At 41.4% G+C, this 14,308-nt stretch overlaps 1 protein-coding gene across 1 annotated transcript in view; it reads right to left on the bottom strand.

The window, feature by feature from the left end:
- Positions 1-14,308, bottom strand: part of LOC144761652 (two pore calcium channel protein 1-like) — a 603,295-nt gene that overhangs the window by 483,261 nt on the left and 105,726 nt on the right. The window contains exon 3 of the mRNA XM_078646942.1: positions 213-327. Within this exon, the coding sequence (XP_078503068.1) occupies positions 213-327 (115 nt within the window). The remainder of the gene's footprint in view (positions 1-212; positions 328-14,308) is intronic.

Here is a 14,308-nt window from a genome sequence, read left to right as displayed (position 1 = left end):
ATGTCCTCGCTGAATCGTGTGCGCGGTCCCGGGGGTCGGTAGATCAGGGTGCCTCTATGGATATGAAATATGGATCAATACAGATAAAATGAGCAAAAAATAAATATGGATTGAATACAAACCGTAATGTTTAAAAAGTAAATATCATGACATCAGAGGATCTAATAACAATACAATTATTTTTGATGGCACAGGTTATGTAAGAAACCTACCAGAAATGGCATGGGATAGACAGCAGGCTTCTCAAACAAGGCAAGGGAAAGGTCCACGACAATGAAAAAGTAGATAGCTAGTTGCATAGTCCAGTGGTTATAAAAATAGTAGAGCCTGAAAAGAAAACATATAAAACTAAATTCTATATCATGAGAATAATAATGAAAACCAAGTAATCAATATATGTTTATCAATTCTATATCAACACATGGTGGATGGCGTCTTGGTCATTTCCATTTTTTTAAATCAATTAATCATATGTTGTCACCTGAGGTTGCAATTATGCCAATTACATTTATTCTGAAACATACAGTGGTTATCATGGTTGTTCACAAATACTTTTGTATCACTTTCCTCGCACAAATCTGGCATCCCCGACAGCCACTAGCAATGCCTTGGATGTAGGAAAATGCTAGCTTACCCTCAAAGTGCCACCAAGTACCAGATGAAGGAAAACATACATGCTTTGTGGCTTGCAACAATGAGACACTTGGGAGAGAAGGACTCCGAAAAGGAAGCCCGGAAAGCTCCAGATCTAGGGATTAACAAAGGCGGAGATTTGTTTTCATAGAGAAATGTTGTGAAGGAACTTGGATGATGATGGGATTCCCAACATGTTTGTAACCAGATCTCTTTGAACTATTTAGACATATTTTGCAGAAATGGCATTGTAGACCTAAGTAACAACCAACGCCACAGAAAATAATACTTAATGTCTTTAAGGAAATCTCAAGGCATGGAATAGTAGATGGTTAGAGTAGTATTCTATTTTAGTTGCCCCACACCTCTGCTCTGTAGACATAGTAACATATTAACAAAATGTATTTGTTTTCACTGGTGTTACCAATTTGATAATATTGTCTTCTCTGGTTTCGGGTAATCCCGTTCATCCATCTAGCAAATCACAATCTTACCCCCACCACGGACCCTGTCCAGGCAATACATCAGCCCACTCTCATTTCTCCTGGGGGAAACCAACAGATATCACATCCCCATTTACCCCTGTACAGAACTGCCTCTTGAAAGGGCGGATAGAATAGGCACAGGTCAGATTAAGTGAACTACTGCCCAGAGTCACATGATGCTGAGCGGTCGCCGGCACCAGGGATTGAACATTGATCCACGCGCTCTGGATTCAGCCGCTTTGGCTGCTGCACCACACCTCTCCCTTGTTCACTACTTTTACCATAGCAGTCGTTCTTGTAGGGCTGGACACCTACATAAACCTCAGTCATTGGTTGGTATTCACAGTTACTGCTTTATGGTCTAGACTCTACCTCAAAAGAGAAAATATAAAGTCACACACTTAAGATCTTCGATGTAATCTCTTAACCGCATATGTGAGTCCACAAACCAAGAGCAAGTCCGTGAATCTGAGAATGCCTATCACGGTGAAAAATAGTGTGAAATGCAAATATAGGCTAAAGGCATTATTATTGGTTGAAAGCTGAACTCAAAATTCTCAATGTGAATCAGTGCTTTGTTAATGGACCTGAAGAAGAGGCCAATTTAGGTCCAACAGAGAGATCTTTACTGCCATGCACAATTTAAGATTGTGCTGTTTGCTACTGATGCTAAAGGCAGCACATTCTACATTTCGGTTTCTTGGGCTCTTACAGATAGATTTTCAATGTGTAACTTTCTGAAGTTGGGCCTGCCAATGTGCAATGAAGAGGAGAAGAGAACATGGATCCAGGTGCAAGGCCTTGGCATTTAAAGGAAAGAAAATTGGACACCGATATTGAAATCACAGTCAACCATGCAGAAGGATTTGTATTCCATTTTGCTGTCTGTCAGGAGACAATGGAAACATTTTAAAACTCAGAGGAACATGGCCATGAGCTGCCCGTTCCCTCCTTGAAATCCAAAGTCCTGGGGCAAATCTGTGATCCATCAAATAATCTATCAATTTCCGAGGAATAAATCCTTTAAGGACAAAGCAAGGCATAATCTCCCTAAGAGCATACATCCCTGTGCAGTCATCACTCAGGGTCCTTAAGCTCTTCCTTAGCACCAACAGGGGAAGAGGGAAAGGAGTTCATTGTATAAAGAGAACTGGTGAAGGAGGAACAAATGGAAAACAGTAGAACACCCGAAACGCCTTGGTGGAAGGTGGAACTAAAAACAGAGACATTTATTCTAGTCCAGTGTGAAGGCTCTAACAATCCTTTAGCACTAAGGACAAGAGCCGAAGAACCAAATTCATTGTATTATGAAGGACCGATCAGCAAAGATGCCTTTGCATTAGGAAACATGACTGGGGAGACAGGAGGATGTACTGCTCAAAGAAACTACATCTCAATATGGTCAATAGGAATGGAGCATTGTCATGTATTCCTATAGGTTCTGAATCGATCCCCCTATTCCTGACCCTATTCTGATTAAACTAACTATCAAGTTAACTAACAGTCAGCCCATGAGGCAAGAAAAGCCCCCATGATGCAGATACCGTTATCTGACGCAGTCACACTACGGCACAGGAACGTGTTATCTGATTAGGTCATAACGCTTGAGATCTAATTAGACAAGCGACATTCCTCCAGCCCCTGATAAGGCATACGACGTTCTCATAACAAATCAAACCTATGACAACCTGGAAAATCCGTGCGGCCATTGTTTTGATTTCACAGAGAACTTCAGTAAAAGAATGTGCTAACGAGCAAGTCGTATGACATCTTTATTGACGTATCTATGTCCATCCTTACGTCAATCTCGGCACCTTTAAGGTATAAATATTGCCGATCTTGCCCTATGCAAACACACGCGTGGTGACGAGACGGAGCAGCCATACTTGCCGAAGCCCAGAAGCAGAGCAGACCCCGCTGGCAGCAGCCCCGCCTTCCTGACGCGCTGAGAGACGCGCTGCTATCTCCTACCGAGAGACCCAGCACCGGCGCTTTCGGGCAGCCCTCGCAGGCAGCCTGGAATATCGAGAGCAGAGAAAGAGATACCATTCCTCATTCATCCTAACTTCCAGGTACAGAACTGAATAACCCCTCACAGAGAATTCTTTAGTTATTCACTTGGCAAAAACAAACTTAACTTAAACTGTAACTTTCTATTCCCGCCCACGCATTAGACTTAGGTCAGGTACACGGGGTAGGCGTATTTAGAAACACCAGTTGAGTACGTTTAGTCAAATGTATATGTGTATGTAAATATATTTTAATCATTTTAAACATCATATGGCTCAGAAACCATATCAATGTTTTTACAGTATTATTTTATACTATTGCTTTTAATGTATGCACTTTACTTAACTATAAGTATTGCAATAATATCGATCCATTTCTCTTGTACGAGAAAAGAGACTGATCAATAAATAACACCTTTTTATTGAACACGCCCGTCTCTTCCTTTTCTCTACATTCTGATGAGACTAAGAATGCACGTACTGACTGAGTAAAATAATTGCCTTGTGCTCACACGACTCTGGAGATACACTCTTGATTAGGGGAGAGCAAAGTTGTCATGTTCTATGGTTGTCAGAAACTAAATCCCTTCTTGTCTAATCAGGGGAGTTAATTCTTTCCTGAACATTCGAGAAAGTTTCTAGCGAACTCTGAGCTACGCTGGCAAACCCAAAACTTAAGTCTAGTATCGACAGTAGTAGACCTAGTTAACGTCTGGCCTAGGCCTTTACTGCTGTAGGTATTATTCCAATGCGCAGAGCCTATTGGGAAGATAGGAACTACACTACATGGCGCCCAACGCGTTTGGAAAGGGCGATAAAACTAACGTAAGACATTTAGAGTAACTCAGTCGTGCTTTCTCACTCAGACCCCTTTTCCCAAATACTCCAAAGACGTCTGGAGTGGGTGAAAGGTAATATCCTCCAAAACCTCGCAGGAGGGAACTCCTATGTAAGGTTCTTGGTTTAGTCAACGTTGAAGGATACACTGTTCCAAAATATTGTGCATCTAATCTTTGTTCCATAAGAAACCTGATCTGCAAACAAAAAGAATAACCTTTCTAACAGTAAAATGTCAGAAAGTGATGACGAAAGAGAGGCAGTTAGATTAGCAGCTGAAATAGTAGCAGCTGATACTGCAGCACTAGATGCGGACGGGGATATAATACTCATCCCGGTCGCCAAAAGGAAATCTATAACCTTAAAACTTATAGAAAATGGACTGACACCTAGAGGTGGCACAGTCATATTCGTAATTGAGGCACACGAATATCGGCAGACAGAGGTATACTATACATGGATACATTTTCCAGCAGCAAATGCTGTAACAAAGTACTTCCACTATTACAAAATAGAGGTTCCACCCGACATTTACACTCCTTTCGAGGAGGTGGAAGTACCACTCAAATTCCAAGCGCATTTGCTCTTATTTGATGGCGCCCTAATACATAACAATCACATTACAAGGCTCGGTCCTTTAGGTAGACCAGGAGCAACGTGGCCGGTCTTAGCCGGATACACACCACACCCAGACATCGAAGGAATGTCTACTGGAGAGCTGTTAATACAGCTAAAACAGTTACTAAAAATTCATAGACAATTAGTCCAGTATGTAATGCGGACTTCAACAATTCAGCCAGCGATTAAACTTCCACAGCTGACCCCTCACCAGGGGAACACAAATAAAATCACACCACAGAACATCCAATCCTGCCTAGGTAAAGTTCCGGCTAAACGGGAACAGATACCATTCTGGTTGGCACAGAAAATCACCCAAATAGAGGCGGTGTTTCCGGACACCACCCCGCTAGAAAAACACAGGATTCTGACTATATGTCTCCCAATGGGAATCGCACCACACATAGAGGACTGTGATACTTGGGGTACAGTCTTTGCTTCAATCTACACAAAAACGCACGGTGTTCCATCCATTTCGGTAATACCAGATGTGCTAAAACAAATTCAAGATGAATACGGTCCAGAACCAGCTTTAACTCTTGGTATGAAATTACTGAAAGACTTCAAGCAGGTCTCGGCTATATTATTAGCCAATATAAAAGGTGAAGCAGCAAACGTGGCGATCCGCCAGAGGTTAAAAGAGACAGATATAGCAGACCAACCAGCTGAAATTGCCAGAATCATAGAAAAATCTTATGAAGAACTAGGTAGAGATAGTTTAGGTGGAATACCAGTAAAACCGCAACTGACTGAAAGTCCAGAAAAAATATGTTTTAATAATAATTCACCAAAAAAGAACTGGGATGGAAACAAACAATCCAATCCAAAAGAAAAGAAATTCCAGTCCCGAGGAAGGTCTCCTAGGCGAAGGGAGAAATCTCCGAACCAGAGACACAGGTCACCCCAGAGTGACCCCTCTGGGAAAAGATATAACCTTAGAAATAGGGATAATATTAAAAAACCTGATAGATATCAAGACATTGATACACGTCCCTCTCAATCTTTTCAGACTTCCTCGCAGAAATCGGAAAGAAGAGGACGATCAGAACAAAGAGAAGAGCACGCCAAGTCCAAAGACAAGGAACCTGCTCAACAAAAAAAGAAATTACAATTTCCAAAAAAGAAGGTAGCCAGTATCAAGGTAGTTAACAATGCCGAGAATACTGAGGACACAACTGAAAAACGGAGAGTGGGCTCAGACAATGCTAGACAGCGCAGCAGAAGTGAGCATAGCTCGCAAAGTCCTTATGAATCATCTGGAGACAGTGGACACTAATGAATACCTTCAAGTGGAAACTGCAGACACCAGAGTTAGCAAACCCCACAAGATATACGAGATAACATTACGTATAGAGGGAGATAAGACTAGGAAAATAAGGGGACTATTTTGGGATAACCTCTCCAAGGGCTATGATATCCTTCTAGCTGAAAAAGACTGGCCACCAGAGTTTGTCAGGGAGTGCCCTCATGGCGAAGAAGTAATTATGCCTGCCTTCTCGAATCAAATCCCGATTCATAAAAAATACACACTTGCTAGAAAGTGGGCAGTGGCCTTAGCACCTGCTTTATATAAAAATCATGTAGGATGGGATGAGGATTCTCCTCCTCACAAAATCCAGTTAAAATCACAACCTACTGCACAAAGGCAGTACCCAATTAACCAAGAAGCTAAAAAACAGGTAAATGAAATACTAGATCAGCTAGAATACCAGGGGGTGATTGAAACTTGCACCTCACAAATGAACAATCCTTTGTTTCCGGTCTCCAAACCAGACAATTCATATCGTCTCGTTTTGGATTACCGACACCTTAACACATGTTGCAAAACCTTTGCAGTGCAAAACTCACACAGTGCTGCACTAATGAATAACATAGTGCGCAAAAAATACAAAACAACCTTGGACATCTCCAATGGATTCTTTTGTCAAAACATAGCACCAGAGAGCAGATATTTAACTGCATTCTCAGTAATGGCACTCAAAAGCAATTCTGTCGGTTAGCCCAGGGGTACAAGAACAGCCCGGGGGTATTCTCAGCGAGAGTAACAGAATTACTACAACTATATGATGATGAAGCATTATCTTATGTCGATGACATTTACTTAACAGATGATGACTTGGATACTCACTTGAAAAGAGTGAACACCATAATACTTGGGTTCGCAGCAGAGGGTTACAAATTCAACTTTAAAAAATCCAGAATTGCCCATTTAACGGTCTTATACGTAGGATATGAATTATCAAGTATAGCCTGGTTGACAATTTTCTAAAGAACTAGAAGAATTAAAAAATCTAAAATATGAAAAGACGTATCCTCTGCCAATCGACATTCTGCCTCTAGATCACTACGGCTGTATAATATATACAGACGGATCAGCACAACCCGCAGTGGGGGGTAAGCAAGCTTACAGTGCTGCGTGCGCGATTGTTAAAGGTCGTTGGCACGAAGGGAAATTTAAACCAACCCTCACTAAAACACAATCCCTAGGAGATTGTACAGCTCAGCGAGCTGAACTACTGGCATTCAAGATGGCGCTTGAAAATACCGATCGAGAATTTCCCACACTCATAGTGTGTGATTCGTATTATTGCGTTCAGTCTTACAATGAATACTTGCAGATCTGGCTTCAGAACGGTTTCAAGGATGCGAAAGGTGGCACAATCAAGCATAAAATGCTATGGGAACAAGTAGTTCTTCTGCAAAAAGAACTACCAAAGACTCACGTGATACATACGCTGAGTCATCAACGTGATGGCGTTCACGTTGCAGGGAATTCATTGGCTGATGAGGCCGCGAAGGCAGCTGTGCAAACGGCTTCCGTAGCTGCCGTCACCCGGTCAAAAACAAAAATAGACAGCGAAATATTACAAGCGGTCAGCGCTTCAGAAAAGGATTCAATAGAACCACTCCCTAAAGGCTTTCCAGTAAAATACTCATACATAACTGATGCAAACAATGTTCCTTTTGCTCGAATCCCTGGAGTGGGGGATAGGGCAATTCCAAACATGGAACATAGGTTAGGACTAATAATAGCGGCACACGAAGGGCTTGCTTCTATTCATGCTGGCGTCTCAGCCACAGTATCATTATTAAAACAGAGATACTGGTGGCCACAAATGAGAAGACAAACGAGGAACTATGTTCTAGCATGTGAAATATGTCAAAATATGAAAGTATCAACGGTGAGACGTCCAGCTCAGACGCCCCTTCTAATCTCGGATAAACCATTAGCCTGTGTTTATCTAGACCACTGCGGTCCCTTACAAAGGGATGGTAACTATAAATATATCTTGGTTGCAGTGGACTCATGCACGAGATTTATATGGATGTGGCCCCAGCGAACGGCTGACGCCAGAACTGTTATAAAAGATTTGCGAGTCTTTATCGGCACATACGCAATTGGCATGCTGCATTCGGACAATGGTCCTGCTTTTAGCTCTCTGGCTTATAAGGAGGCCATGGTCAGCATGGGCGTGCAATTGCAGTACTCTTGTCCATTTCACCCTGAGGGGAACGGAATTGTTGAAAGAAAAAACCGTGACATAAAGCAATCTATAACGGCAAAGGTATTAGGTTCGGGAGCTGGGTGGGTCAAACATCTAATAAGTGTCCAACGTAGTCTAAATAACTTGCCAAGAAATTCTCTGAAGGGATTCAGTCCGTACGAATTATTATTTGGAACTAGAATGATTATCTCTGACCTCGACAGTCAGACTTCAGTGGTTAAAGAAAAAAGCTTTGATGTCAAAGACCGTTTGGCTATTTTGCAGGACTTAAACAAAATAAGAAAAGACCTGAGCAACATACAGTTGAAACAACAGCCAACAACCACTGAAGAATCACCACCTGTCCCAGCAAGACCTGTCTGGATTCCAAAAGTCGGGGATCTAGTCAGGGAGAAGATCGCGGTAAAGAAGGAATTTGGGCCTTCTTACAGAAAAGCAGTTCCTGTCTTGTCTGTCAACGGGACAAGATCAGTTGTACTACCGCCACTTGCTGGTAAAAAGGAGAACCGAGTTGTATCCATCGACCTGGTAAAACCACAACATGTGGCCGATAACAAACAGTAGGCCAAGTGGACTCCCAATAAGTAGCAGAACACCAAGGTTTGCTACCAGTACAGAGGTCCTAACAAAGAGGCTCATCACATTCGAAACGCCTACAGAAGAACAACAAGGACTATGCAACGATGCAATAGAACTCAGACCTCTGAAAACCCAAATAAAAACATTTAGCTGAGACACACCAATCTACAATGAAGTACCAAGTGAAAATGCAAGAAACAAAAATCCTGAAGCAATTGGAACAATTGACAGAACTGCATCCGGCTACTTCATCAACTTCGATGATTCCTCTGAAAGCCTCAGTGAATCAAAGACACAGCCATCATCAAAATCCTTTAAAGACAAAGCTAAGGAACTTTTGAACCAACTGAAAGAAACATATCTGATTTCTCCATGGATTGAATTTTGGGTGGGTTTTGGTGCATTTATCCTCATACTTTGGCTCATCATGGTATTAACTTTGGGACGCTTCATTGAGGGAAAATATGCTAAAATGGACACAGCAAGTCAGAACATCAACTTGGTCCTCAAACCACACACATCTTCACACGTCGAGAAAAGAGAACTTTCTTCAGCCAACTTCACAGCCAATCCTATACCTGGTGGGGTAGCCTGGGACAACACTGACTATGAAATTTATGGTCCGGTCGAGATCCTGAAATACCCACACCAAATCAAGATCTCCTTGAGTGACTTTGCAAAACCAAACTCATTTGCTGATGATTGGGACTTCGAAAGCATTAATAACATGATGTCTGACTTAGTAATGTCTGCTAAATTTACAAAACATGATTATTTGCAAGGTTCTACAAATTATGATAGTATGTATTGCTATAACCACTATGGTAACCATTTTTTACATAAATCTGCACAACCTAGAAATGTTTTAAATTATAATCAATGGGAACATTGTGCAACACCTCCAAAAGGGAGCTCAAGAACTGTTTACGACAAATATTCATATTTTTCAGGTTTTAACACAAGTAATGCTGAAACATTTTATTATAAATTGTCAAACAAGACAGGGATGAAAACCATGATAACCAACACAAAGTTGATATATTCAGATTCATTCTTCGAAGAAATGAATACTTTTGGATTTGATTATTGGGACAAAAATGTTGATTTAAAAAGTGTTTGGGGTACAAAAGAATGGCAAGTACAGGGTTTAGAAGCTTTGTTTAGAGCTTGCATGATCCCAGAACAAATGATATTTTTAAATGACACTGTTCAACAAACCACCTGTCTTGGCCTAGCCAAAATCAAAGATTTAAATAAACCGTCTATTCCAAAGCCAACGATGTTTAGCAATAGCTCTAATACGGATGAAGAGATAGACGTAAACCATATATTAAACCAAAACAGAACACATCCTAATTGGAAACAATGGTTAATCTGGCCCACAGATACAAATAACTGTCAAGACAGATTCCTGAATAAAACACAGGGGTTCAAAATGACCAGGCCAGACCCTAGATATCCCCAAAGACATCACCCAGGGATAATAACAACCTACAGTGTGGGCAAATTATGCCTTCAGTGGCTACAAACTTCCACACTGCCTGAAATTAAGCAACACCTAACTTTACTCACTGATGGTGCTGACTTGCGTGATTTCATAATGGGACCACGCAAACAGCGTCAAAAGCGTTTCATAGCAGCCTCTGTATATGCAGCATACAATGAGGCCTGGAAGGTTAATCAAATTGAAACAGCAGAGAGAATACGGGAAATTGACCGTATTAATTTGGAAAAATCACTTTCTGTAGTGGACAATGGGTTAATGACTCTGTCCTCCAGAATTTTTTCTTTGGACAGCATTGTGTCGTCAGCAATCGATATATTATCGCAAGACTTACTGTTATTACAACATGGTCAGTCACAATTGCGTTCTATTGTACAGCTTGGCTGGACGTTACAAAATCTGCGTTCAGGCTATGTGCCTTGGCGTTTAATCAACACAACGTCACTATTCCAAATCTTTAACCTTACTGATAGACAAATCGGTATGGCGCAAAAGGGTCCTGATTATACAATCTTGAGCATTAAAAAACTAGAAAGATTACCAATGACAATGTCAGAACGACCTGTCAGTGAATGGATAATCCACGGAATCATAAATATTCCAATCTCAACCTTCAGGTTTCAATACTGCCAAAAATATATACAGGCTGGCATGTACGAGAAATTGGGAAAGGGGTACCTTAAAACAACTTGGAACCTGCCCTATTCGCATGCATGTGTCAGTAATAAAGGACAGAAAGTGTTTCTTAGTGGCAACAATTGTGAGATGTCACTAAGCGGCACGCTTCTGGGTAACGGAATTAGTTTGCATGGAGCCTGTGAAGGGAATTCATACAACCTTTCATGTCACCAGCAAGGCGCACCTGCAACTGAAATAGAACCATTCTTTCAAAGACTCTATAATGGGAGTTACATTCTTATTGTAGACCGCAAATGTTGTAGTCTTATGCCCGGGACTCCTTATCTAGTCACTACGACTGCGAAGGTCAAGTGCTGTGGACGTTCTTTGTTCCCCAGCTCCTTTCCAGACAGGGAGGCAAGGGCATGGCCCAGTTTGAAAATTACTTCTATTCGAATAGATACTTTAAGCAGAATGAAAACAGTGCTTCTTCAGACGCCTACAAGGCTCACGTCATCAAAAGAAACGTATGATCTACAAGTCGCAAGGACAACTGCAGAGATACATACATTATTATCGACTAATTCCCCCGTACATTTCGCGGAAATCCTGAGCGAAATCTTAAATATTTCTGATACCACTGGGGTCTCAAAGGTATTTAAGACAGTATTTTCGATGGCATTAACACCATTCAAAGCCATACTGGGTATTTTTCCAGATTTCGTCCATTCGATTTTTGGCGGACTTCCCCTGATACTGGGACTAATTGCAGGAATCCTATTCTTAGTCCTTATTTTTCGTTATGGCAACCCATGTCACAGATCAAACTCTCGCGACAATGGAAGATACAATCCTAGCCATTGGATACCGGGACCGGATATCAAAAATCCTGGGACTATCCCGGCTTAGAGACCTGAACATGACTTGGTTTCTATCATTTCGACCAATGTGGCAAAGATGTGTTTTACCTGTATTGAGATGTCTGCTATGCGGAGAAGAATGCGTGTTAGACACCTGTCTGACGCTACAATCGGATGCGCCAGTGGATGCAGATACATTGTTGGTTCCTACCAAGGTTCACGCTTTGTGCTGCCCTCAAAGGCTGCCAATCCTGATGACGGCATTCGTGGAGTCTTCACCACTACGATTGAAGAGTAGTGAAGTTCAAGATGAAAGCAGCATTAATCAGGTACGACCTTCTGTCAGCAATGCGAATCAGAATGTCAATGGAGACAATCATGCGCACGAATGCATGGTTACACCTATTTCCGACTTAGTGGAACTTTCCCATGAAGCTGTTGACAGTTTTTTCGAAAGCCTTAATGATATGATGTTCTCTCCAGAACAGAAATAGAGACTTTTGAGCAAGCTCGCACACGGCGTTCCCTGAATTCGGCCTTCAACTTTAAAAATAAAGTCACATGAACAATTTTTCCCACCAGTTCACGGACAGCAATTTTTTAGCAGCCCCAAATTATTTTTTACAAAATTTTCGGGACACTTATCTTCTGCTTAAAGTAAGAAACTATTCCTAGAGAACTAAGATTTCTATTTTTAGATACTTTATAAACTTTAGTTGCCCGCTGGTATGTTCACAAATATTTTATCATGTGATGAAATGGTCTCGAATTTTCTTTCTGTATAGCCATATTAAGAGCCATTTCATGTGTATTTCTCATATACCAAATAAGCAATAATGTCTTCAAATGCGTGTTTACTTTAGCGTTTAATTCATAGCTTAAGTGCATACAATATATATGACTGCAATTTTTCAGTATATTTGAAAATTTCAAAATGCATTTATGTATTTTGGGGTGGTGAGGTATACACTATACTCTATAGTATGTTGTACTATGTTATACTATGCATAGATTAGTAAATATGACCATAGTTAGCGTGGAGTGGGTGTCATGTATTCCTATAGGTTCTGAATCGATCCCCCTATTCCTGACCCTATTCTGGTTAAACTAACTATCAAGTTAACTAACAGTCAGCCCATGAGGCAAGAAAAGCCCCCATGATGCAGATACCGTTATCTGACGCAGTCACACTACGGCACAGGAACGTGTTATCTGATTAGGTCATAACGCTTGAGATCTAATTAGACAAGCGACATTCCTCCAGCCCCTGATAAGGCATACGACGTTCTCATAACAAATCAAACCTATGACAACCTGGAAAATCCGTGCGGCCATTGTTTTGATTTCACAGAGAACTTCAGTAAAAGAATGTGCTAACGAGCAAGTCGTATGACATCTTTATTGACGTATCTATGTCCATCCTTACGTCAATCTCGGCACCTTTAAGGTATAAATATTGCCGATCTTGCCCTATGCAAACACACGCGTGGTGACGAGACGGAGCAGCCATACTTGCCGAAGCCCAGAAGCAGAGCAGACCCCGCTGGCAGCAGCCCCGCCTTCCTGACGCGCTGAGAGACGCGCTGCTATCTCCTACCGAGAGACCCAGCACCGGCGCTTTCGGGCAGCCCTCGCAGGCAGCCTGGAATATCGAGAGCAGAGAAAGAGATACCATTCCTCATTCATCCTAACTTCCAGGTACAGAACTGAATAACCCCTCACAGAGAATTCTTTAGTTATTCACTTGGCAAAAACAAACTTAACTTAAACTGTAACTTTCTATTCCCGCCCACGCATTAGACTTAGGTCAGGTACACGGGGTAGGCGTATTTAGAAACACCAGTTGAGTACGTTTAGTCAAATGTATATGTGTATGTAAATATATTTTAATCATTTTAAACATCATATGGCTCAGAAACCATATCAATGTTTTTACAGTATTATTTTATACTATTGCTTTTAATGTATGCACTTTACTTAACTATAAGTATTGCAATAATATCGATCCATTTCTCTTGTACGAGAAAAGAGACTGATCAATAAATAACACCTTTTTATTGAACACGCCCATCTCTTCCTTTTCTCTACATTCTGATGAGACTAAGAATGCACGTACTGACTGAGTAAAATAATTGCCTTGTGCTCACACGACTCTGGAGATACACTCTTGATTAGGGGAGAGCAAAGTTGTCATGTTCTATGGTTGTCAGAAACTAAATCCCTTCTTGTCTAATCAGGGGAGTTAATTCTTTCCTGAACATTCGAGAAAGTTTCTAGCGAACTCTGAGCTACGCTGGCAAACCCAAAACTTAAGTCTAGTATCGACAGTAGTAGACCTAGTTAACGTCTGGCCTAGGCCTTTACTGCTGTAGGTATTATTCCAATGCGCAGAGCCTATTGGGAAGATAGGAACTACACTACAGCATTAGAAGGAGGCCACTACCAAACCCTCAGACGGGAAGTGAGTGCGTATAGGAGAGATCCGATAGTTCACACATCATCATGAACTGGAAGTCAGAAACAAATCAAATGCAGAAGATATCCACATTGTGAAGTATGTGACAGCAAATGTTCAGCCCCTAACACCACTAATCCTTAAAGCCTCATTCATTTATAGAAAGAAGAGGGCTGACAATCCCCTTTGAAAGAAGAGAAAGGG

Source organism: Lissotriton helveticus, chromosome 6 (assembly GCF_964261635.1).
Source record: "Lissotriton helveticus chromosome 6, aLisHel1.1, whole genome shotgun sequence".
NCBI classification, from domain to species: Eukaryota; Metazoa; Chordata; class Amphibia; order Caudata; family Salamandridae; genus Lissotriton; species Lissotriton helveticus.
The sequence above is the reverse complement of the archived record's forward strand: the minus strand, read 5'-3'. Positions and strand labels throughout refer to the sequence as shown.